This window comes from Bombus terrestris, chromosome 9 (genome assembly GCF_910591885.1).
Source record: "Bombus terrestris chromosome 9, iyBomTerr1.2, whole genome shotgun sequence".
Classification (NCBI taxonomy): domain Eukaryota; kingdom Metazoa; phylum Arthropoda; class Insecta; order Hymenoptera; family Apidae; genus Bombus; species Bombus terrestris.
The window spans coordinates 15,716,220-15,733,375 of record NC_063277.1 but is presented as its reverse complement, the minus strand read 5'-3'; the positions used below and the strand labels follow the sequence as shown (position 1 = coordinate 15,733,375).

Genomic DNA, 17,156 nt, shown 5'->3' with positions numbered 1-17,156 from the left:
ATGTATTGCACATAACATACTTAATGCTTTGTTAAAAGCAACCATTTATACTATATTTTTTCATTAGCATTAAGAGATTGGTTTGTTAAATAATAAATATGTATATGTTCATAATTATTTTAATTGTCACCAGGCGTATACATTGTGCATTCGTCATATGTTCTTGTATCATATTGATAAGTAAATAAAGGATATAAAAAATGAATTAGTTCAAGGACATTCTTCTGAAATTCGATTTCAGTAATTCTTGTAGATATAAATTCAACAATTTGCACGCACATATGTTGATATTATATAAATATTTAATATATGCATATAGTTACATATAAATCTCTTTTGGAATGAGATATTTTATTAGAAGGAATATTTTAAAATAAGTAAATTTCTAATATAAAATTATAATGAATATATATTTTTTGCTTATACAATGATCTTACTTTTCCCATTTTATTCGATAATTTGGATCGGAAATTGCGGCATTTGGATCACACGTAAAAGATACGGTTAACGCATATCGAGTTCCTGATTGTACTCTTTCAACTTCATGTAAATTCTCACTACCTGAAGTAAACATAGATACTCTACCTATAAAAGAAATTTGAAATAATATTTTTTCTTGCTTATTAACAGTATTTTTTCTTTGCAATTATCGTTTACCTTTACGAGGTTCTATCACAGTTTTTACATTATTTTTATCTACAAACATAAATCGACCTCCTTCAAAATCCCTTCCAAAATCGCTCAGATAAAGTAAAGTGGTATAATGGAAAAATTCATATGTTTCCTATAATAAAAATTAAAATTTCAAAATAGATAAATTATAAATTATTTAATAATTTATGCACCTTATCAACATGAGGATGCCAATATTCGTCATGTATCGTTTTCGCAGACACATTAGTCATTCGGGAAAAAAACGTAGGCTTTGTTAAAAATATTTTGTTTGAAGGTATTCCAAAGTTATGCGCTACTGCATGTTGTATCTTAGTCTTCGCTACTCTGCAAATGTTGTAGAATTACAAAATTGGAGATAATATTGTTTTAAATAACTATGAAGAATTTATATACTTATAAATTGCAAAATCAGCACTATCGAATACTTCTTTTGCTTCTGGTAAAGTGTAAATATCTATAAAGCCTTGACCTTTACTCAGAGCACCAGAATGAAGGTCCAAAACACTTGCACCTCCATCAGAACCAGCTAAATTCAAACCATTTACTGCCATTTTCAGCAAAACATCAGTTTCTGTCGATGACACTAATTTATCTGTAACTATCCTTCCACATCTTTCAGGTACACATTCAGGATATGTACTTATTTCAGCTTCATAATCGCTTGAGCATCTAACATTCACAGTACGACTTAATAAAATCTCTTTCTGTTTAGCCAAATAAATTTCTTTACCCTGTCGACTACTATACCAAACTATGAATAATACTGCAAATATTAGGGCAGAACGAGACCATACTCTCTGATAAGGAAACGTTACAGAGGGCCCATATTTTCTGCAAAATAATAAATTTCATAAATTTTATTCATATATTTTTAAAATAATTTGTCATAACCAAATTAGTAAAAAACATTTGAGAAAAGTTCTGTAAAATTAATCTTTTATAGATAACGTAAACTGTATAAAATATATCACATAAGAAAAAACACAGAAATAATATATGTACGTTCAAAAGTAACATATCACATCGCAATATGAGAATGTCTAAACATATTAACCTATACAACAATATTTATGTTCAATTTACATTAAAAATTTTAATAAACAAGACGTAGCATTTAACTCATAATAACTAATATTTGTAAATTTAGCACTTTATACAAATAAATTGTATTTTCAATAATGTTTTAAACTAATTGATTGATTTTTATTTCACATACAACTTGATATTTTCACTTGTGTCCTCTTTTACATTTTCTTCACTTTTCTCATCCTTTTGGTTTGTTTTTTCTTTTTTTACTTGCTTTTTTTTTGCTTTCTTAGTTTCTTGTGTCATTATTAATACAATTTCTTCGACAGTACTAACATCTGTACAAAAGACTTGCTTTCTGTTTGTTTCTATCACTGTATTTTTGATATTCCTAATCTAGTATTATTAAGTACTACGTAAAACAAAAGTGAAAAATATTTCGAAGTGTATTCAGTTACATCAAAATATTTCGAAATATACATATATATATATTTGTATGAGTTTTAGCGATATATACAGTAATATCCGATTTAAATAATTTTAATATACATATATAAAAATTGATACTCTCACTTTCGTTATAAATACAATCGAAAAGGTTAAATATCATTGCAATTTGTCATTGTCAAACATGTAGTATTTACCATTTACTTGTATTTTTGTATTTTAGCCATCTATATCTCTTATAAGGTATTTTTTGCATCATATCATTTTCAATTTATAAATGTTTTTATTCGTTACTTATTTATTTGTACTTATGAACCAGCAATAGTCGGTAACATCTCAACCTTAAATCAAATATTAAGTCTCAAAATTGTTTGTTTTAAATTCATTTAATATTTACTCAATTTTATAAGCAACCGTTTTAAATACTAATTGCACGATTCTTACGTCGAATTTCTTTGATTACCCTATTTCTTTAGACTTTTATAAATACTGGTTGACCCTTTGCAAATGGTACTGCTTTCGTTATCTACCATTTTCTTTTCTGCAATAATATTTCTACTTATAATTGAATTGTTTATAACAGTTGTAAAATTCGATGTTTGTTTTATTTTCATCAATGAAAAAGAACGCGATCAGCCAACGAATTATCACAATAAGGGTTAAAACAACCACCAATGGTACAAGTTTCAGTTAGTACTTGTAACCATGACTACACACGGTGAAGCATGGCCGCTCGATTAACAGTTTGCGAAGGAACATTGCGCAGAAAGGTAATCACGTACGTGGAATGTTGGTGAGCCAGATGGTTTTCGTCGTAAGTAAAAATTAAAATCATCATATTCGTTCACGCTTTCCAAGTCACAGTGAATATTGAAATTTGAACGGACAACGTCTCCAATTCCTAACGCTTCCGGTTAAACTACGATACGATAAATTTGAGCCGTTTGCTTAACATTAGCCGTTTCGTCAGATTTCAAAACTTTTAAATTTTGTCCCACGTTCGCATCGAACGTACAAATTTCCAAAGTAATCCTTTTATAAGTAAATTAAATATTTGAGGATCAAGAACGCGTAGTTAAATCGTGCAAAATATATTAAAACAGGTGTTAATTATAGTACGATCTTACGTTGATTGATCGGTTTTGTTTTTTACGTGTTGGTCATTCGTATAATATTTTGTATATTGTATAATGTTAGTAGATATTGGCGAAAAATTGTAAGCGATCGAATAGATTCAATCGATCGTGAATTTACCGAGATGAAATTTTTATTCTATTTAAATTCGACTTATCGTGTTACATGTTATTCCACACTGTTCTGCAGTATTAATTGTTCTTGCGGCATTATTTCGCGTAACATTTTTTAATATGATTTTAAAATAAAAATATTGAACGTTGAATGGGTATCAAATGAATTACAATTGATCGCTTATTAGTTCATTAATATTTATATCTTATTATGTAACTACTGCTGAGGTCTAGCTTTTTTTCTATTATATAATAACAAACTCTGGGTAAATTACGCAGAACTTTGCTGCCAAATTAAATAACTATATATTGCCAAAGAAAGTAACGCTATAACTTTTTATAGAAGGTCAGAACTTGAGTAATGGCCTATTATACATACACTTAGCCGTTTTCTTGAATCGTAAGACCTAAGAAAATCTATATTCTCGCATGACTGACCCGTTACGAAAATTGTCCACATGCGAACGTAAGGAAAATGCTAATCTTGATGTTGACCTGCGTTGTTCTCATCGAACAAAATCATTCTAAAACGTAAGTGGGTTATCGTATTTGTTTTGTCGAAACCACTTACGTATAATCTTAATTCTTGCGAGATACTATCTGTTTATTTTGCAAAAATTTTTAATCCAAGATCTTTCAATTTCCGAGATTTCAAAGCTTTAAAATTCTCTAGTTGCCGATTGGCCGCGGATTTATATGAATTCATATTTTTATGAATATAATGGATAGAACATGGAGAGAAATTTGTTTGACGCATTAAATATTGTTACAGATAGCATTGTACCTTGAATATTAATTTTTGCATATTACACGTGCTTGTGCCTTCAAATTTCCCACAAATACGTAAATACATAATCCGAAGTCCAGTTACAAAACAGCAATGATTAATGATTAGCGATTGACGATTTGTGTTATGCATTTTAAACTATCTATGATTTTTTTTTATCTTATTATTTTTTATTCGAATTGACGGTAGCTGTTATTTCACCTTTACGTCAATTTTACATATGTTGACAAATGGACAAAAAATGCCACCAAATTATTTATTCATGTATTTAATTACACATTTATTCATATAAACGACGTATAAAGTACACGTGTCTTTAGCAAAATACCCTCATATATCTAAGAAGTAACAAGTGTCAATATTTCAAACTAAATGAAATTCAGTGCGATGGTATCTACATATCGGTACCGGCATACCATTTCATATTTTACGAGCTATACATCAGCATTTTCTCGATAGCATTTCCGTTAGCAGTGAAACTTTAACTCCAATAACTTCCAACAAGTGGTATAAGCTGGTTGAAGTGTGTACAGCCTTTCCTTCGATCAATTGCACGATTTTTCTCTAGTAAAGATTTTTCGCGATCGTTCATTGTTGTTATTGTTATCCTCGATATCGAACAAATCGTCCCGATCATCACTGTGATATCGATGAATATCAATGAACAACGAGGAAACATAGAAATTAATCTCGAAACATAATGAACTTTTAGCAATTTTAGCTATTATCTGATGGGCGATTTTATAAATAGACCTTATCAGATACAATAATTTACCCGTTATATCGAATTTTATTTCCCCAGGAAAAAGATAAAACAAACGGGCAGATAATAATTAATCGGATAAAATACTGCTTTTTTCCTTTTTCTCTATCACAGATGCGATTACGATTACGAAAGGTAGATAAATGAATATTGATGAACGTATAGATAACTAATATATTAATTTATATAACGTATAGATAACTAACAGAAAAATAGATATAGATAACTAACAGAAAAATTAAGCCCAGTGTCTATGAGTGGTTTGCTAGACACGACCAATGTGATCTACGTCGATGTTCAATTAAAGAAGCGTACAGTAAGATACATTTTGTTTTGTCATTATTTTAAAGTGTCGAGCGACGAGAAAGACGTTTTTCTTCTATATCGATATATTCGTTTGTAGCTGCAACGTACACGTACGCCTCGCTACTGATTACTGACAGTGTCCAGTCGTCATGACGAAAACGCGTAGCAACGAAAACTTCTGTCGATTGTTTTTTCGTGAACAGGTGCACAATGCTTCACAATGACCGCTGCATGCAAATGTACTTGCTACTACGCGTCTATGAAACGTCGCTACGTAGATAGCCTTGGTAGGGTCGTAATCTTTCTATTTCGGCTAATGTAATATGAAAATGTCTTATTTCGAATTAGCGATGAATTAGTAATAATTCACTGACAATACGAAATCTGAGAGAAAGATAAGATAAATAAAGCGATAATTTGATTAATCGAACCAAATACTTATCTGCTATTTAAAAACGTTTCTACAGGAAATACGCGTGTCTCTGTTTGCCGAAAGAAACGGTAAAAGAACGCTTTGATTCTTTCTCCTGTTACATAAGAGAGCCAGTTGAACGCAACTACATATTGACATCAATATCGCCTTGTAAATGAAGATTACGAAATGTTATAACAAATTCATAACAAATGAATATCCATTTTGTATAATTATATTACTTATCGAACGTTCTAATGGGCACTCTAATAACTACATTAACTAACAATTCATGTAAATTTAAGTAGTTTCAGATAACTATTATAATGATTTAACGAACGTCATCTACTACGTACTATGCAAAAAGAATAATGATTATTACTCGACTATTGAGCTATTATTACATCGCATTATCATAATCTTTACGAGCTATCATTAGTGAAAATCACGTTATTGCTATTATGATTGGGAATTTACCAAAATATATCTTTTCATTTTGTAGATCAATAAAGTCATACAGGTTTAATCATCATGATCGATATTTATTATCGTTATGATCGTTATTAAACGGGAAGTATGAAGATGATAGTGTTATAAATAACGATAAGATGATGAAACGAAATTCGCATGAAATTTCATTCGTTCTATTTCATTAAGGATTCAATTATTATTAATCGTTAATAATATTATTAGATACTGGTACTGCGTATATGGTTGGAAAGCAATCTGTCGAAATATTATTTCAATAGAAAATTCAATCTAAGAATTTAATTTCTTTGAAAATAATTTCTAATTAATTTTTTCAAGGTCATGAAGAAAAGTGGCAATTTTTGTTTTAGAAATTAATATGATGCATCCAGAGTATTTTGAGACGAACGATCGGTCCGCAAGCTGAAGAAATGTTGTAAACCTTCGACAATTCGAACATCGATGAAAATGAATCGATACATAACGTTAAACCAATTAGGGGATGGAACATTCGGTTCCGTTGTTCTTGGGGAACGCATCGATACCGGGGAAAAGGTTGCCATAAAAAGAATGAAGAGGAAATATTATTCGTGGGAAGAGGCGATGAATTTACGCGAAGTTAAAGTAATGTAAAAAGAATAATTTATTTTATAGATCCTGGCAAGAGAATTCGTAATTTGATCTTATCGTTGGGCTATGATTTTTGACGCATTATGCACAAAATTTAAAATTACAAAAGTGCATTGAATAAAATATCGTATGCAGAAATTTGTAAGATATACAAAGTAGAGTATGCATTGTAATTTTTAACTTGTCTCTTTTTTATTATTAACTGCCAAGTAAATGTATAAACTTGTATAAAAATTCATAGTCTAGATAATAACTCGTTCCTATAGATGTACGTGTTAGATTCCATGTATTCTTTGATTGTATCTAAAATTAATAACTAATTTAGTCACTGACGGAAATTAGTTATTAAAATAGTTCCAGCGTTCGGAATGAGAAAGAAATTAAATATTCGTTCCAATTTTTCTCGTTTGTAGTCCTTGAAAAAGCTCAGTCACGCGAATGTAGTCAAATTAAAGGAAGTAATTCGTGAAAATGACGTGTTGTATTTCGTCTTCGAATATATGAAGGAGAATCTTTACCAACTAATGAAGGACAGGTAAAAAAAATGTTGTTGAATTATCTATCCAACTTTTAGGGAGTTAAACTTTGATGAATGTATTATGCAACAGGGATAAACTTTTCCCTGAGCCGGTAATCAAGAATATAGTGTATCAGGTGCTTCAAGGACTGGCGTTCATGCATAAACATGGCTTTTTCCACCGCGACATGAAACCTGAAAATTTATTATGTATGGGGCCAGAACTAGTGAAGATTGCTGATTTCGGCCTGGCCAGGGAAATACGTTCAAGGCCGCCTTACACGGATTACGTATCCACCAGATGGTAATATCTATTTACTCAAACATTTGTTTAATCAATAATTATTATTAGTACGTTCAATTAACAATAATCGCACAAACAATTGACAAAATTATATTTCTCATCCATTGGACGACTTATTTAAAATGAATAAGAAAATTGTAAAGTGATTTTTAACGAACAACAAGGGATGAAATAATAAAGAAATCTTTTTAATCTCTCTTTAATCTTTTGATTTAGAAAAAGTCAATATCTTATCTTTTAGTTGTATCCCTACTTAAAGTTAATATTATATATTAATATTTATAATAATGATAATAGAAACAAACGTGAATTGAAATACGTAAGAGAAATTAAGAATTTTCTTTTTAATCAATTTAAGGGTTTCATTTCAGGTACAGAGCACCGGAAGTGCTACTCCATTCCACGACTTACAACAGCCCGATCGACATTTGGGCGGTGGGTTGCATCATGGCCGAACTATACACGTTTCGGCCACTTTTCCCCGGGAAAAGCGAAATCGACGAAATCTTTAAAATATGTTCCGTCATTGGCACGCCGGAGAAGGATGATTGGCCAGACGGATATCAACTGGCTGCCGCTATGAATTTCAAGTTTCCAAACTTTTCTCGCACATCGTTAACCGTTTTAATACCAAATGCTAGCCAAGAAGCAGTAATACTTATGGAAGATATGTTACAATGGAATCCTATTAAAAGGCCTACAGCACAGCAATCCCTAAGGTAAAACTTTTACAAGTTACCTAAATAATATCTGTACATTCGATCCATCCTGTAATGGATCAGCTAAATGGAACGGACAATTACAAAAATAATATTTCACCGTTATTTGCTAGACTTTTATTTGTTATACTTTTACTTTTACTTTTACTTCTATTTTTTAAGGGTTTATTAATAGTGTTTATTTTGTTGTATTAGTGACAATTTTGTTTCAACGGACTTTTTCATACAACGATAGATTAGGCAGAAATTTATGTAATCTCATTTAGTTGATCCACCTTGTAGACTATAACAAAAAATAACTAATAATCATTGAAATAACGCTTTTATAGGTATCCCTATTTCCAAACGAGCATCCCGCGTATAATTAATAGTACAAAGATCGGTGTCACATCTCAACGAGATCTCGTTTTGAACAAAGTGAATCTTCCACCCCCTGTTCCTAAACCGTACAATTACACCCAGCAAGAAGTACTCAGGAGTTCGATGGAATCCAGGTGAATTGAATCGATATTTGTATTTTTATACCTTAGCATACGAAGATAGAGTTACGCAAATATAAGAAATCGACGTTTAAAAATATCAAACGAGCTTGCACTTAATTACAGAGTACAAGAGAAAATGATGCAGCAGCAGCAACAGCAAACGATACTACCTTTGTTGAACCATAATAGTTACATGCGCGAAAGCAATCCACAAAAATTGGACGAGGACGAGTTTGCCGAGCTCTTGGGGTGGGTTGCTCGAATTTCCTAAATCGAAAAGCTGCGTATTAAGTAGGAATCCTCCCTGCGTACCGCAATACAACTCTATATAAAATCTAATCCTTGAATTGTCCACGTCAGTAGCAAGATCATTCCCGAGAACGTGAACGCAAAGCTAGTCCCAGAACGACTATACAAAGAGAACCGTGCCAATTGGAATGCCAATTATTTGCCAGAGAATACGCAGCAGAGCAACGGGAACTGGGTGTTGCCAGCTTGGAACGAGCCATCGACCATTAATTGGAATCAGTTGCAGCCATCAAACGTGAAGAATGGTCGAAAAGCATCGGGGAAGCAACATTACATCGCTGTGGCTCGATACGTCGCTGGTCCAAGTGCGAGTTTAGCGTCCAGGTATCGAATGTTTCGAGATCTACTAAAGCAAATCCTGATCCCTTGCTCGCTGACAATACTGGGATGTACATTGCTGTATTGTATGATCTGGGAAAACGAGCTTCGCAAATGTTTCACGTGTCTGGACACGATAGGATATTTCTTTTGAGATTATTTCTTTTATATACTCGTAATTAGGTGCTGTTTAATGGACGTGACTGATTTTCGAGAATCCTTTTCTCAAACTGGATTTTCTTTTTTTGTACTTTGTACACTATCCGCCTTCCACTGTAAATCAAAAGATGTTCAATAAATTAAATCGATGAATTCCTGAGATTCAAGTTTTTAATCGATTTATTTTAATCGAGTTTTCGTCTAATGGTTTCTCGTTTTCTTTTTTATTTTTGAAGAAACGGTGACTCCGATCCGAACAGGCCTAGATTAATACGGAACCTGGTTGGTCAACCAATGGAAAAGTACGAAGAATTCACCGATTCCTTCTGGGTACCTAAGAACTCTGTCGAGAATCAGACGAGACAATATTACATTCCACGAAATCGATACCTCACCGATCAAAGTTTAAGGTTGCCTTATCCCAGCGTTTATGGTACACAGAATATCAGTAAGTACTCTTAACTTTGTCCATTTTTTAAGACAAATATTTCTTCCACATTTGATCAGATACTTTCAACGTTGATCATTGAATCTCGGTTATTAATTTATTATTATTAACAATTATGGGTTCGATAGAAAATACAAATAAAGGAACACATCAACCAATCGCATACGGAACTGTGCTGAACACAAAAGGCAGCGGAAGTCTTCATGGTCGAACAGACTGGGCTGCTAAGTATCTCAAATGACTGTTTGAAAACTATGCGTATATTTAACTTAGCGTATTCAATTTATTTAACTGTGATAGAATGGCGTTTACCATTTCATCCCACTGTAAAAGAAACATAAAGGTTTGACGGTCTTTAAGAGCATAATCACTTTGCTGATTAATTATTTTTTAAGCCGCTTTAGTGATTATACTCTTAACCCGACTTGGTTAATATCTAATGAACCGGCCTTAGCTTATTGTAATAGGTAGGGAAAATCCGAAAAAAAGAGATTTGTGTCACTTAAATATGTTAACAGATATTATTGCGAATTATTACCGATTAAGTGACAGTATTTTGATAATACGTACAGCATTCAGTACATTAATTTGTCCCCTTCTTTTTTTAGTAAAGGAAAGAAAAAAATACGAGATCAGTAAATTGATGTAAAGGAAAATAATATAGGAGACAGTATCGATCAATGATAGTGATCAAGAGTGTAATGTTTGATTCGTAAAGAGTATTATACTTGGATAAGATATATTAAAGAATATAATATATATATATACATATTTATTATTTGTACATGTTATTAATTACGATATGGAGTAGTTACTTCTGATACGTAGAAGACTAATGTAAAAATTGATCACATCTGCCCTTCTTTGTATACGTACTCTTTTAACGAATATATATACATTAAAGGCTGTACAGAATATTACTCCATGTCGTATCTGACATACGGATAGTTACATTTTAATGAAAAATATGATTATCAAACAAAAGGACTCTCCGTATTTTCTACACACAATCGTTTAAGAAGCATTCTTATACTGTACACTCATAATCATACCTCATCACTCATTTCATAATTCTATTACGATTTTTTTTAGTAATCCTCGTATAAACTCCCCTAATTACGTTCGACCTTTCGAGTATCTTTCTCCCACGTGCATTTTTTTTTCTTTTCATTTCTTTTCTCTAACATAGGTTTTAGCAGATATATCATGGAACTTATATTGCAAGTTTACGATACTAATGAAAGGGCAATAAAAAATATACCGTAGTCGCTTAACGAACCACTAAAATATCTTTTCTCGCCTACGATGCGATTGTAAAACTGGAATTCATCTCATAAAAAAATATCTCAGAAAGGAACGTGCCGTGTTTTCGTTTTTTCCCTGTGCTGAAGATCCCCCAACACTTTTCTCAATTTTTCCTATTCGATAAATTTTCAAAATCCCACTCCATATCTCGATATGTTGAGAGTAAAGATATACACATGACATGTATGTAACGACTTGTCAGTTCTCCGCGAATCTTAACAATCTTACTCCACACTGAGTCTGAAAAAGGTGTCGACGTTTTGTGCATCCGGATTGCGATCGGATAAAACAAACCATCGTACAAGAGAAATTGTGATAGAATCGATGATACGAATCGAAGATTGATATGATTAATTTGCATTACCTCGAATTTGCGTGTGTATGGGTATGTATAGACAATTCTTACGTATGTATGTTTTACATGTAATGCCGGGTTCGTGTGTGTGTTGTGTGTTTGCGTGTGCGTGTGTGCGTGTGTGTATGTATGCTTCATCTCTAAACGATTTCTAGATATATTTTGAATATATGAAATACAACTGTAAGCTGTTTGGATGGGTGGTACATTTGGTGAATATTATGCATATACATTTATCTATTAAGATGTAATCTTTTATACTTTGAAGTGTAATCCATCGTCGGAACGTTCGTAAAAATGCTTCCGAGCTTTAAATTGTCGGTTAAGTCCATTTAATTCACGAGCTTGGATGAGCTTCATTATGTGATTTAATATAAAACAAACGTTAAGAAAGAAATAGTGGAAAGAATTCTGATAAAGAATCTACCCTTCCTTCTCTTTTTTAATTATACGTTTAACTTCTATATGACAACGCGTGAAAATATGATCTTTTGCAGAATGTACCTATCCAGTGTGTAAAGTTTCATTCAGTGGCTACAAAGATTGAGAATATTTGATTATAAACCTTTCCAGGCAACAATATGGATATGTTTCTGGGCGTATTAACTTAGGTAAAAAACTACGCGCTCGAAAAAAACACATGCTTTTCTTCTTTTCTTCTTTTTTCATCGTTTTCTTCGTTTCATACGGAAGTATGTTGTAAGTATATATATCTTACATTTATAATTATTAACTATTCATGCGGACATATAACAATCTCTTACAGAATATACTTGCACGATAACTAGATCGCGTAAATTTGCTACGTCTCAACCATTGATCTAACAAGTGCAGTGCTCAGAACTACCAGGAAGGACTTTGAATATCGTTTGGATATAATTTCCCCCTTTTTCGTGTCGTTCCGGACAGTTCTAGGATTAACATAAAGTTAACAAGTTTTAAATTAGAAAACAACTCATCGAAGGATATGATTTAATCCTTAAATGATACGAAGTCAAATACTATTTTCAGTAGCAGATTCTTCTTTTTTATCTAGACAGAAACTTTGAGAGAAATATTATTTTCTTAATTCTTAAAATTGCCTAAATAAATAAAGGAACACTATGAGTTAACGCGTTAGGATTGTCTCTGTCGAGTTACGATTATTCGTCATCATATTATTTAAGGATTAAAAAGATCTTTTGCTCTCCTTCTCACGTGCAACAAATTTTACAGCTATATATTTGAATCTTTTTTTTGCGTTCAACAATAAAATTTAATAAGTAGACGGCTATAAAATTAGCCACAATTATATAAAGGACACAATAATATCATCGAAGAAGACTTTTAAAGCTTTTTTCTGGCTTAATTATTCTACAGGAGTTAAAAAGAAGTATTTGTTCGACGTATTGTGGATACAACATTACTTCGTGTTTGTTTTATTGACTCCTGATCACTCTTTTCGTTAAAAATATCTTTTACTCGTTAATAAATTCCGGTAAAAACTCGAGTAAATAATTACTGCAATATTTATGAAATCATAAGGATCGAGAATTCGAATTTTTGTGTGTGTGTTCAATCTGGCGATTTTAACTATCGAATCAAAATCTCTTTAACATTTTACAAATTTATTGGTATCATTTTGTACGGAAAATACTGCGATAATTTAAACGAATAAATAGTTATAATCTACAAATCAATAAATAAGATTCTACATCATAATAAATTATTTGAATAAAATTATTTAGATAAAGCACCAGATTCAACACAGCACACAAACGTGCGTATCCTAGTGTTGTAAAATTGCATTATTAACTGAAGCGGTAACGTTAACAAACATCTTCGGGGATATAGTCGTTGATGCTTCCATCACACCACTAGTTAATGTACTAACGGTAGTATTATTAGACATCAAAGTGGATGTTAAAATAGTTGACAAGACAGTTACAGTAGTTTTTACCTTTGGTGTAACGTTTTCTAACGTGGGTAATGCGGAAGACATAATAGTTGTTAAAATGTTTGGTGTTGTATAATTAAGTGGCATTACTGATGAATTTAATGCATTAAAACATACATCTTTCGACTGGATTGGTAGTTCGAAACCAGTATCCAGTATGTATGCGAATAACGAGCCTACTGTCAAACCTGTAGTATATGACAAAGTCATAATATTCCCTAAAAAGATACAGTAACGTTATAAGAAATGAGTCATCATCGTAAATGAAAATTTAAATATACATATAGTATATAATACCTGCTAATTCACGATGTCCCTCCGGTACTTTGGTAGGTGCCTGCATCATTGGTACCGATCCAACGATGCCATTTGTCACGCCAAGCAAGCAAGAAAGTAGCAATGGATATCCCTCTCCAGAAAATATTGGAGCACTTCTAGGTAATGCACAAAGTAGAAATAAAGGAATCAATATAACTCTAACACTCGCAAATGATAGTAACTGTGTACGTTTCCAATCATAAGGAATCGAAGCAAGTATCTGAAATATTAAATAACAAGGTATTCATATGTGCGCAACTGCTAAATTTTAGGTGAATGTACATTCAGAGAATATATATCCGAGACATTAAAATTCTTTCTACCTTGCCCAATACATCAGAAGTATTAAACGCTGTCATCAAAATTACCGGCATCCATGATCCAAGCTCACAAGAAATAATTTCTGACATAATTCCAGGGTACAAACAAAGTGTTACAAAGTATGCCAGACCAATACTAGCCATATATGGGTATATTATTTTTGCCACTTCAAGTCTTGCAAGAAAACCCTCTTAAAAAATATCATGCATGTTAGTTTTTCACGAAGAAAAATTAATTTTATGGTATAATAAAAATTTAGAATCAAAGAATATGGTACTTTTGATTTCAGTCCACGGTTTACTAGTTTGAGTTCCATACGTTCCTCTCATAACAACTACATCTTCAACTTTGTATGTAGGACCAGCGCTACCAGGAGGATTTCCTGATGGCGCGCCAGGTTCATATACTGGGTTACTGAATGAGAATGGTGAATACTGATTTGTTCCTAAAAATAAAAACTATTGATTTATTATCACAAATAAATGTTATTCGACGCACTAGAAATAAATTGTAATTTTTACCATTTAGCTCGGTGTTTCCACTTGCAGATTCATTTCCTAAAGGACTAGTCTGAATCTTTAGAACCCCATACTGACCTTTCGAAGGGTCCCCGACCTGATCCAATGGATCCATCTATTCACAAAAAACATTTAATATTATTTAATTAAAATTGTTGGTTAATAATAATTAATACGTACCAAACCAACATTTTCCGTCGGTTCTAATGTAATTCGATTTCTTTCTTGACATAATGTTATATAAAACTGCACGAAATCAGTCTTGCGAACTTTTTGGTTTAGTAAGAAGCACATTAGAATCGTGCTATTCGATAAAACGAAAAACATAGATGTGTTGCTACGTTCATCGTCAACCAAAAACTTTGTTAATATTCGATTGATTGATACCCAAAAACCAGCAATGCCTACAAGAAAATACATGTTTTTTTTTTTTTTTAATATTTCGTCAATTCGATGCTTTAAATAAAACAATTATTTCAGTGTTTATTTCTCACTTTCTCCAATCATCACCGCCTGTGTGTATTGACTGGGAAGCATGGAAGTGTATCCGTAAAAGCTCGATTGTTGAACTAATTAAAAAATAGCAATTTTAATATAAAATGTGAATTTTCATGGAATTCATGACACAAAGCATTCTTTACCGGTACAGCCCAGCGATACTATCGCAACGACGACTAAATTAATCGTGTAAGAAGTAGCCACGTTAAAAGGCTCCCACCAGATCTCGGAAATCACAACAAAATTTAAGGTGACGAAGGCTACCAGATATCCTACAATTCATATTAGTGTATTAAATAATAGCATATTTTTATACAAAATGTTTTTTTCATGTTCTTAATACAACAATTTTTACACTGGCTGTTAATTCTTACCAAATGTTATCCGTGTGTTTAGGGACAATGTTTCGATCAAAATATTATTTGCAAAAACCGCGAAAAAGGCCATGATAATGTAGACAACTGACATATCGAATATTATAGTAGTTCCGGGATACCTCGCTTGAAAAAAGTCCGCCGCTATGATGAAACTGTAAGAAACAAAAACATCGACGTTACGTTCCACGAATAATAAACTCACCTAATTAATATTTTTTATTAGAAATATTTTTTACTAACGATCTACTACTAAGTATAGCCATGCAATATTCTCATATGATCATCCCTGAGATCATTGATCGATTTTCGACAAGCATTTACGATCTAGAATCACTATTAAAAGTACAGCGGATCGTTATGCAATATTCCGCGTTATACGAATCTTTCTTTGATATCAGCTATACCAGTTCGAGCATAAGAGATAAATTTTTACATCCTTTATAACCATTAGCTTTCCTATATATAAATACAGCGGCTACAAAAAGTATTTGCATAACATTGTATTTATCACAGTATTTATAAATCAATTAAACAGATCCAAGTACATTACATTTCGTATCATTTAGTAGCATGTTTACATAACTACACAAATTTGATGCTATGAAGATGAAGTATATAAAATCTGTTAAAGAAAAATTCTTCATTGCAAAAAAAAAAGAAGGTTCAAATATTTTTTCTAGCCGGCTTATCGCGCTTTACGAGTATTGTCACGATCTTCTTATCGCGTTATACGAATCAGCGTTATGCAAGGATCCAATGTATATCAAAACATAAGGTATACATGGTTTTGGTGTTCGACATAAGCATGCACAAGCGTATACTACAAGTTCGATTTTACTTTCAAGAAAAGAGCGTAAATTAAAGGTACAGAGGTCTTTGACACTCGATTGCCGACACACGGAGGAATATAGTGTTTGATTGCGGCGTGACCTGTTGTACGGCAAGAGGAATCCTATGCCGCCAAGCATAAGGGCGGAGTAGATGAAGTTGCATTTGTCAACAGGCGGTGACAGATGAGTGAATCCATTGGAAAATTTGAATTCGTTCATGCCCCTCGCTTTCCCTAACTGCACGTAGCCCCGGCTCAAATTTTCATCCATGTCTGCCGTGATCGACGCGTATTAAGAATGAGAAAAACAGTAATCAATTAGCCGTTGAACTGTTTTATGATTTCATTGTTTTCGGAAGAATTTCAACTGGCCGGCTTTTACTAAAAAAAGGACCGTCTGATTCCACTACACCATGCACTTCCTGCCAATCGGTTAATTGCACCTGATCACTGCCTTATTTATTTCTTTACGCGTAGTACAGACGTGATTGTCTTCGTGCACTGGCGCATGCTTTGAAAATTTGCGGCATTGATTTCTGCGTGCGCACTTGCGTCTCTTCTTCCCGTGTTACCGCGAATTTTGAATATAGGAATTTAAACTTTTTTCATTTCAACACTTTGGGTTAAATCATGACGATGTTTCAACTTGGGAAACACTATTGATGTTCTTATATAAATCTTT

At 32.4% G+C, this 17,156-nt stretch overlaps 3 protein-coding genes across 8 annotated transcripts; 1 reads left to right on the top strand and 2 right to left on the bottom strand.

Moving 5' to 3' along the window:
* Nucleotides 1-391: 391 nt before the first annotated feature.
* LOC100651764 (2-oxoglutarate and iron-dependent oxygenase domain-containing protein 3) lies at nucleotides 392-2,114 on the bottom strand. The gene is made up of 5 exons (XM_020864630.2): nucleotides 1,892-2,114; nucleotides 1,069-1,506; nucleotides 846-999; nucleotides 658-784; nucleotides 392-585 (listed from the first exon to the last, which is right to left on the bottom strand). The coding sequence occupies exons 1-5, from the start codon at nucleotides 2,005-2,007 to the stop codon at nucleotides 434-436; spliced, it is 987 nt and encodes a 328-aa protein (XP_020720289.2). The 5' UTR covers nucleotides 2,008-2,114; the 3' UTR covers nucleotides 392-433.
* A 664-nt stretch (nucleotides 2,115-2,778) lies between these two features.
* On the top strand, nucleotides 2,779-12,299 carry LOC100642408 (serine/threonine-protein kinase ICK). Of its 6 annotated transcripts, XM_012312135.3 has the most exons (11): nucleotides 5,144-5,261; nucleotides 5,349-5,538; nucleotides 6,503-6,755; nucleotides 7,175-7,296; nucleotides 7,370-7,582; nucleotides 7,954-8,301; nucleotides 8,631-8,795; nucleotides 8,907-9,032; nucleotides 9,144-9,416; nucleotides 9,806-10,017; nucleotides 10,137-12,299. In XM_012312135.3, the coding sequence occupies exons 3-11, from the start codon at nucleotides 6,594-6,596 to the stop codon at nucleotides 10,256-10,258; spliced, it is 1,743 nt and encodes a 580-aa protein (XP_012167525.1). In that variant the 5' UTR covers nucleotides 5,144-5,261; nucleotides 5,349-5,538; nucleotides 6,503-6,593; the 3' UTR covers nucleotides 10,259-12,299. The 6 variants fall into 6 exon arrangements, with proteins under 6 accessions (XP_012167530.1, XP_020720287.1, XP_012167531.1 ...); XM_012312140.3 differs by lacking the exons at nucleotides 5,144-5,261; nucleotides 5,349-5,538 and adding an exon at nucleotides 2,779-2,962 and having other exon boundaries at nucleotides 9,147-9,416; XM_020864628.2 differs by lacking the exons at nucleotides 5,144-5,261; nucleotides 5,349-5,538 and adding an exon at nucleotides 2,780-2,962.
* LOC100642289 (equilibrative nucleoside transporter 4) lies at nucleotides 10,773-16,989 on the bottom strand. Its single transcript, XM_003397794.4, has 10 exons — nucleotides 16,576-16,989; nucleotides 15,643-15,797; nucleotides 15,412-15,540; nucleotides 15,265-15,339; nucleotides 14,951-15,174; nucleotides 14,774-14,885; nucleotides 14,530-14,697; nucleotides 14,255-14,442; nucleotides 13,911-14,151; nucleotides 10,773-13,831 (listed from the first exon to the last, which is right to left on the bottom strand). Exons 1-10 carry the CDS (start codon nucleotides 16,743-16,745, stop codon nucleotides 13,446-13,448), a joined length of 1,848 nt encoding a protein of 615 aa, XP_003397842.1. The 5' UTR covers nucleotides 16,746-16,989; the 3' UTR covers nucleotides 10,773-13,445.
* Nucleotides 16,990-17,156: the final 167 nt, after the last annotated feature.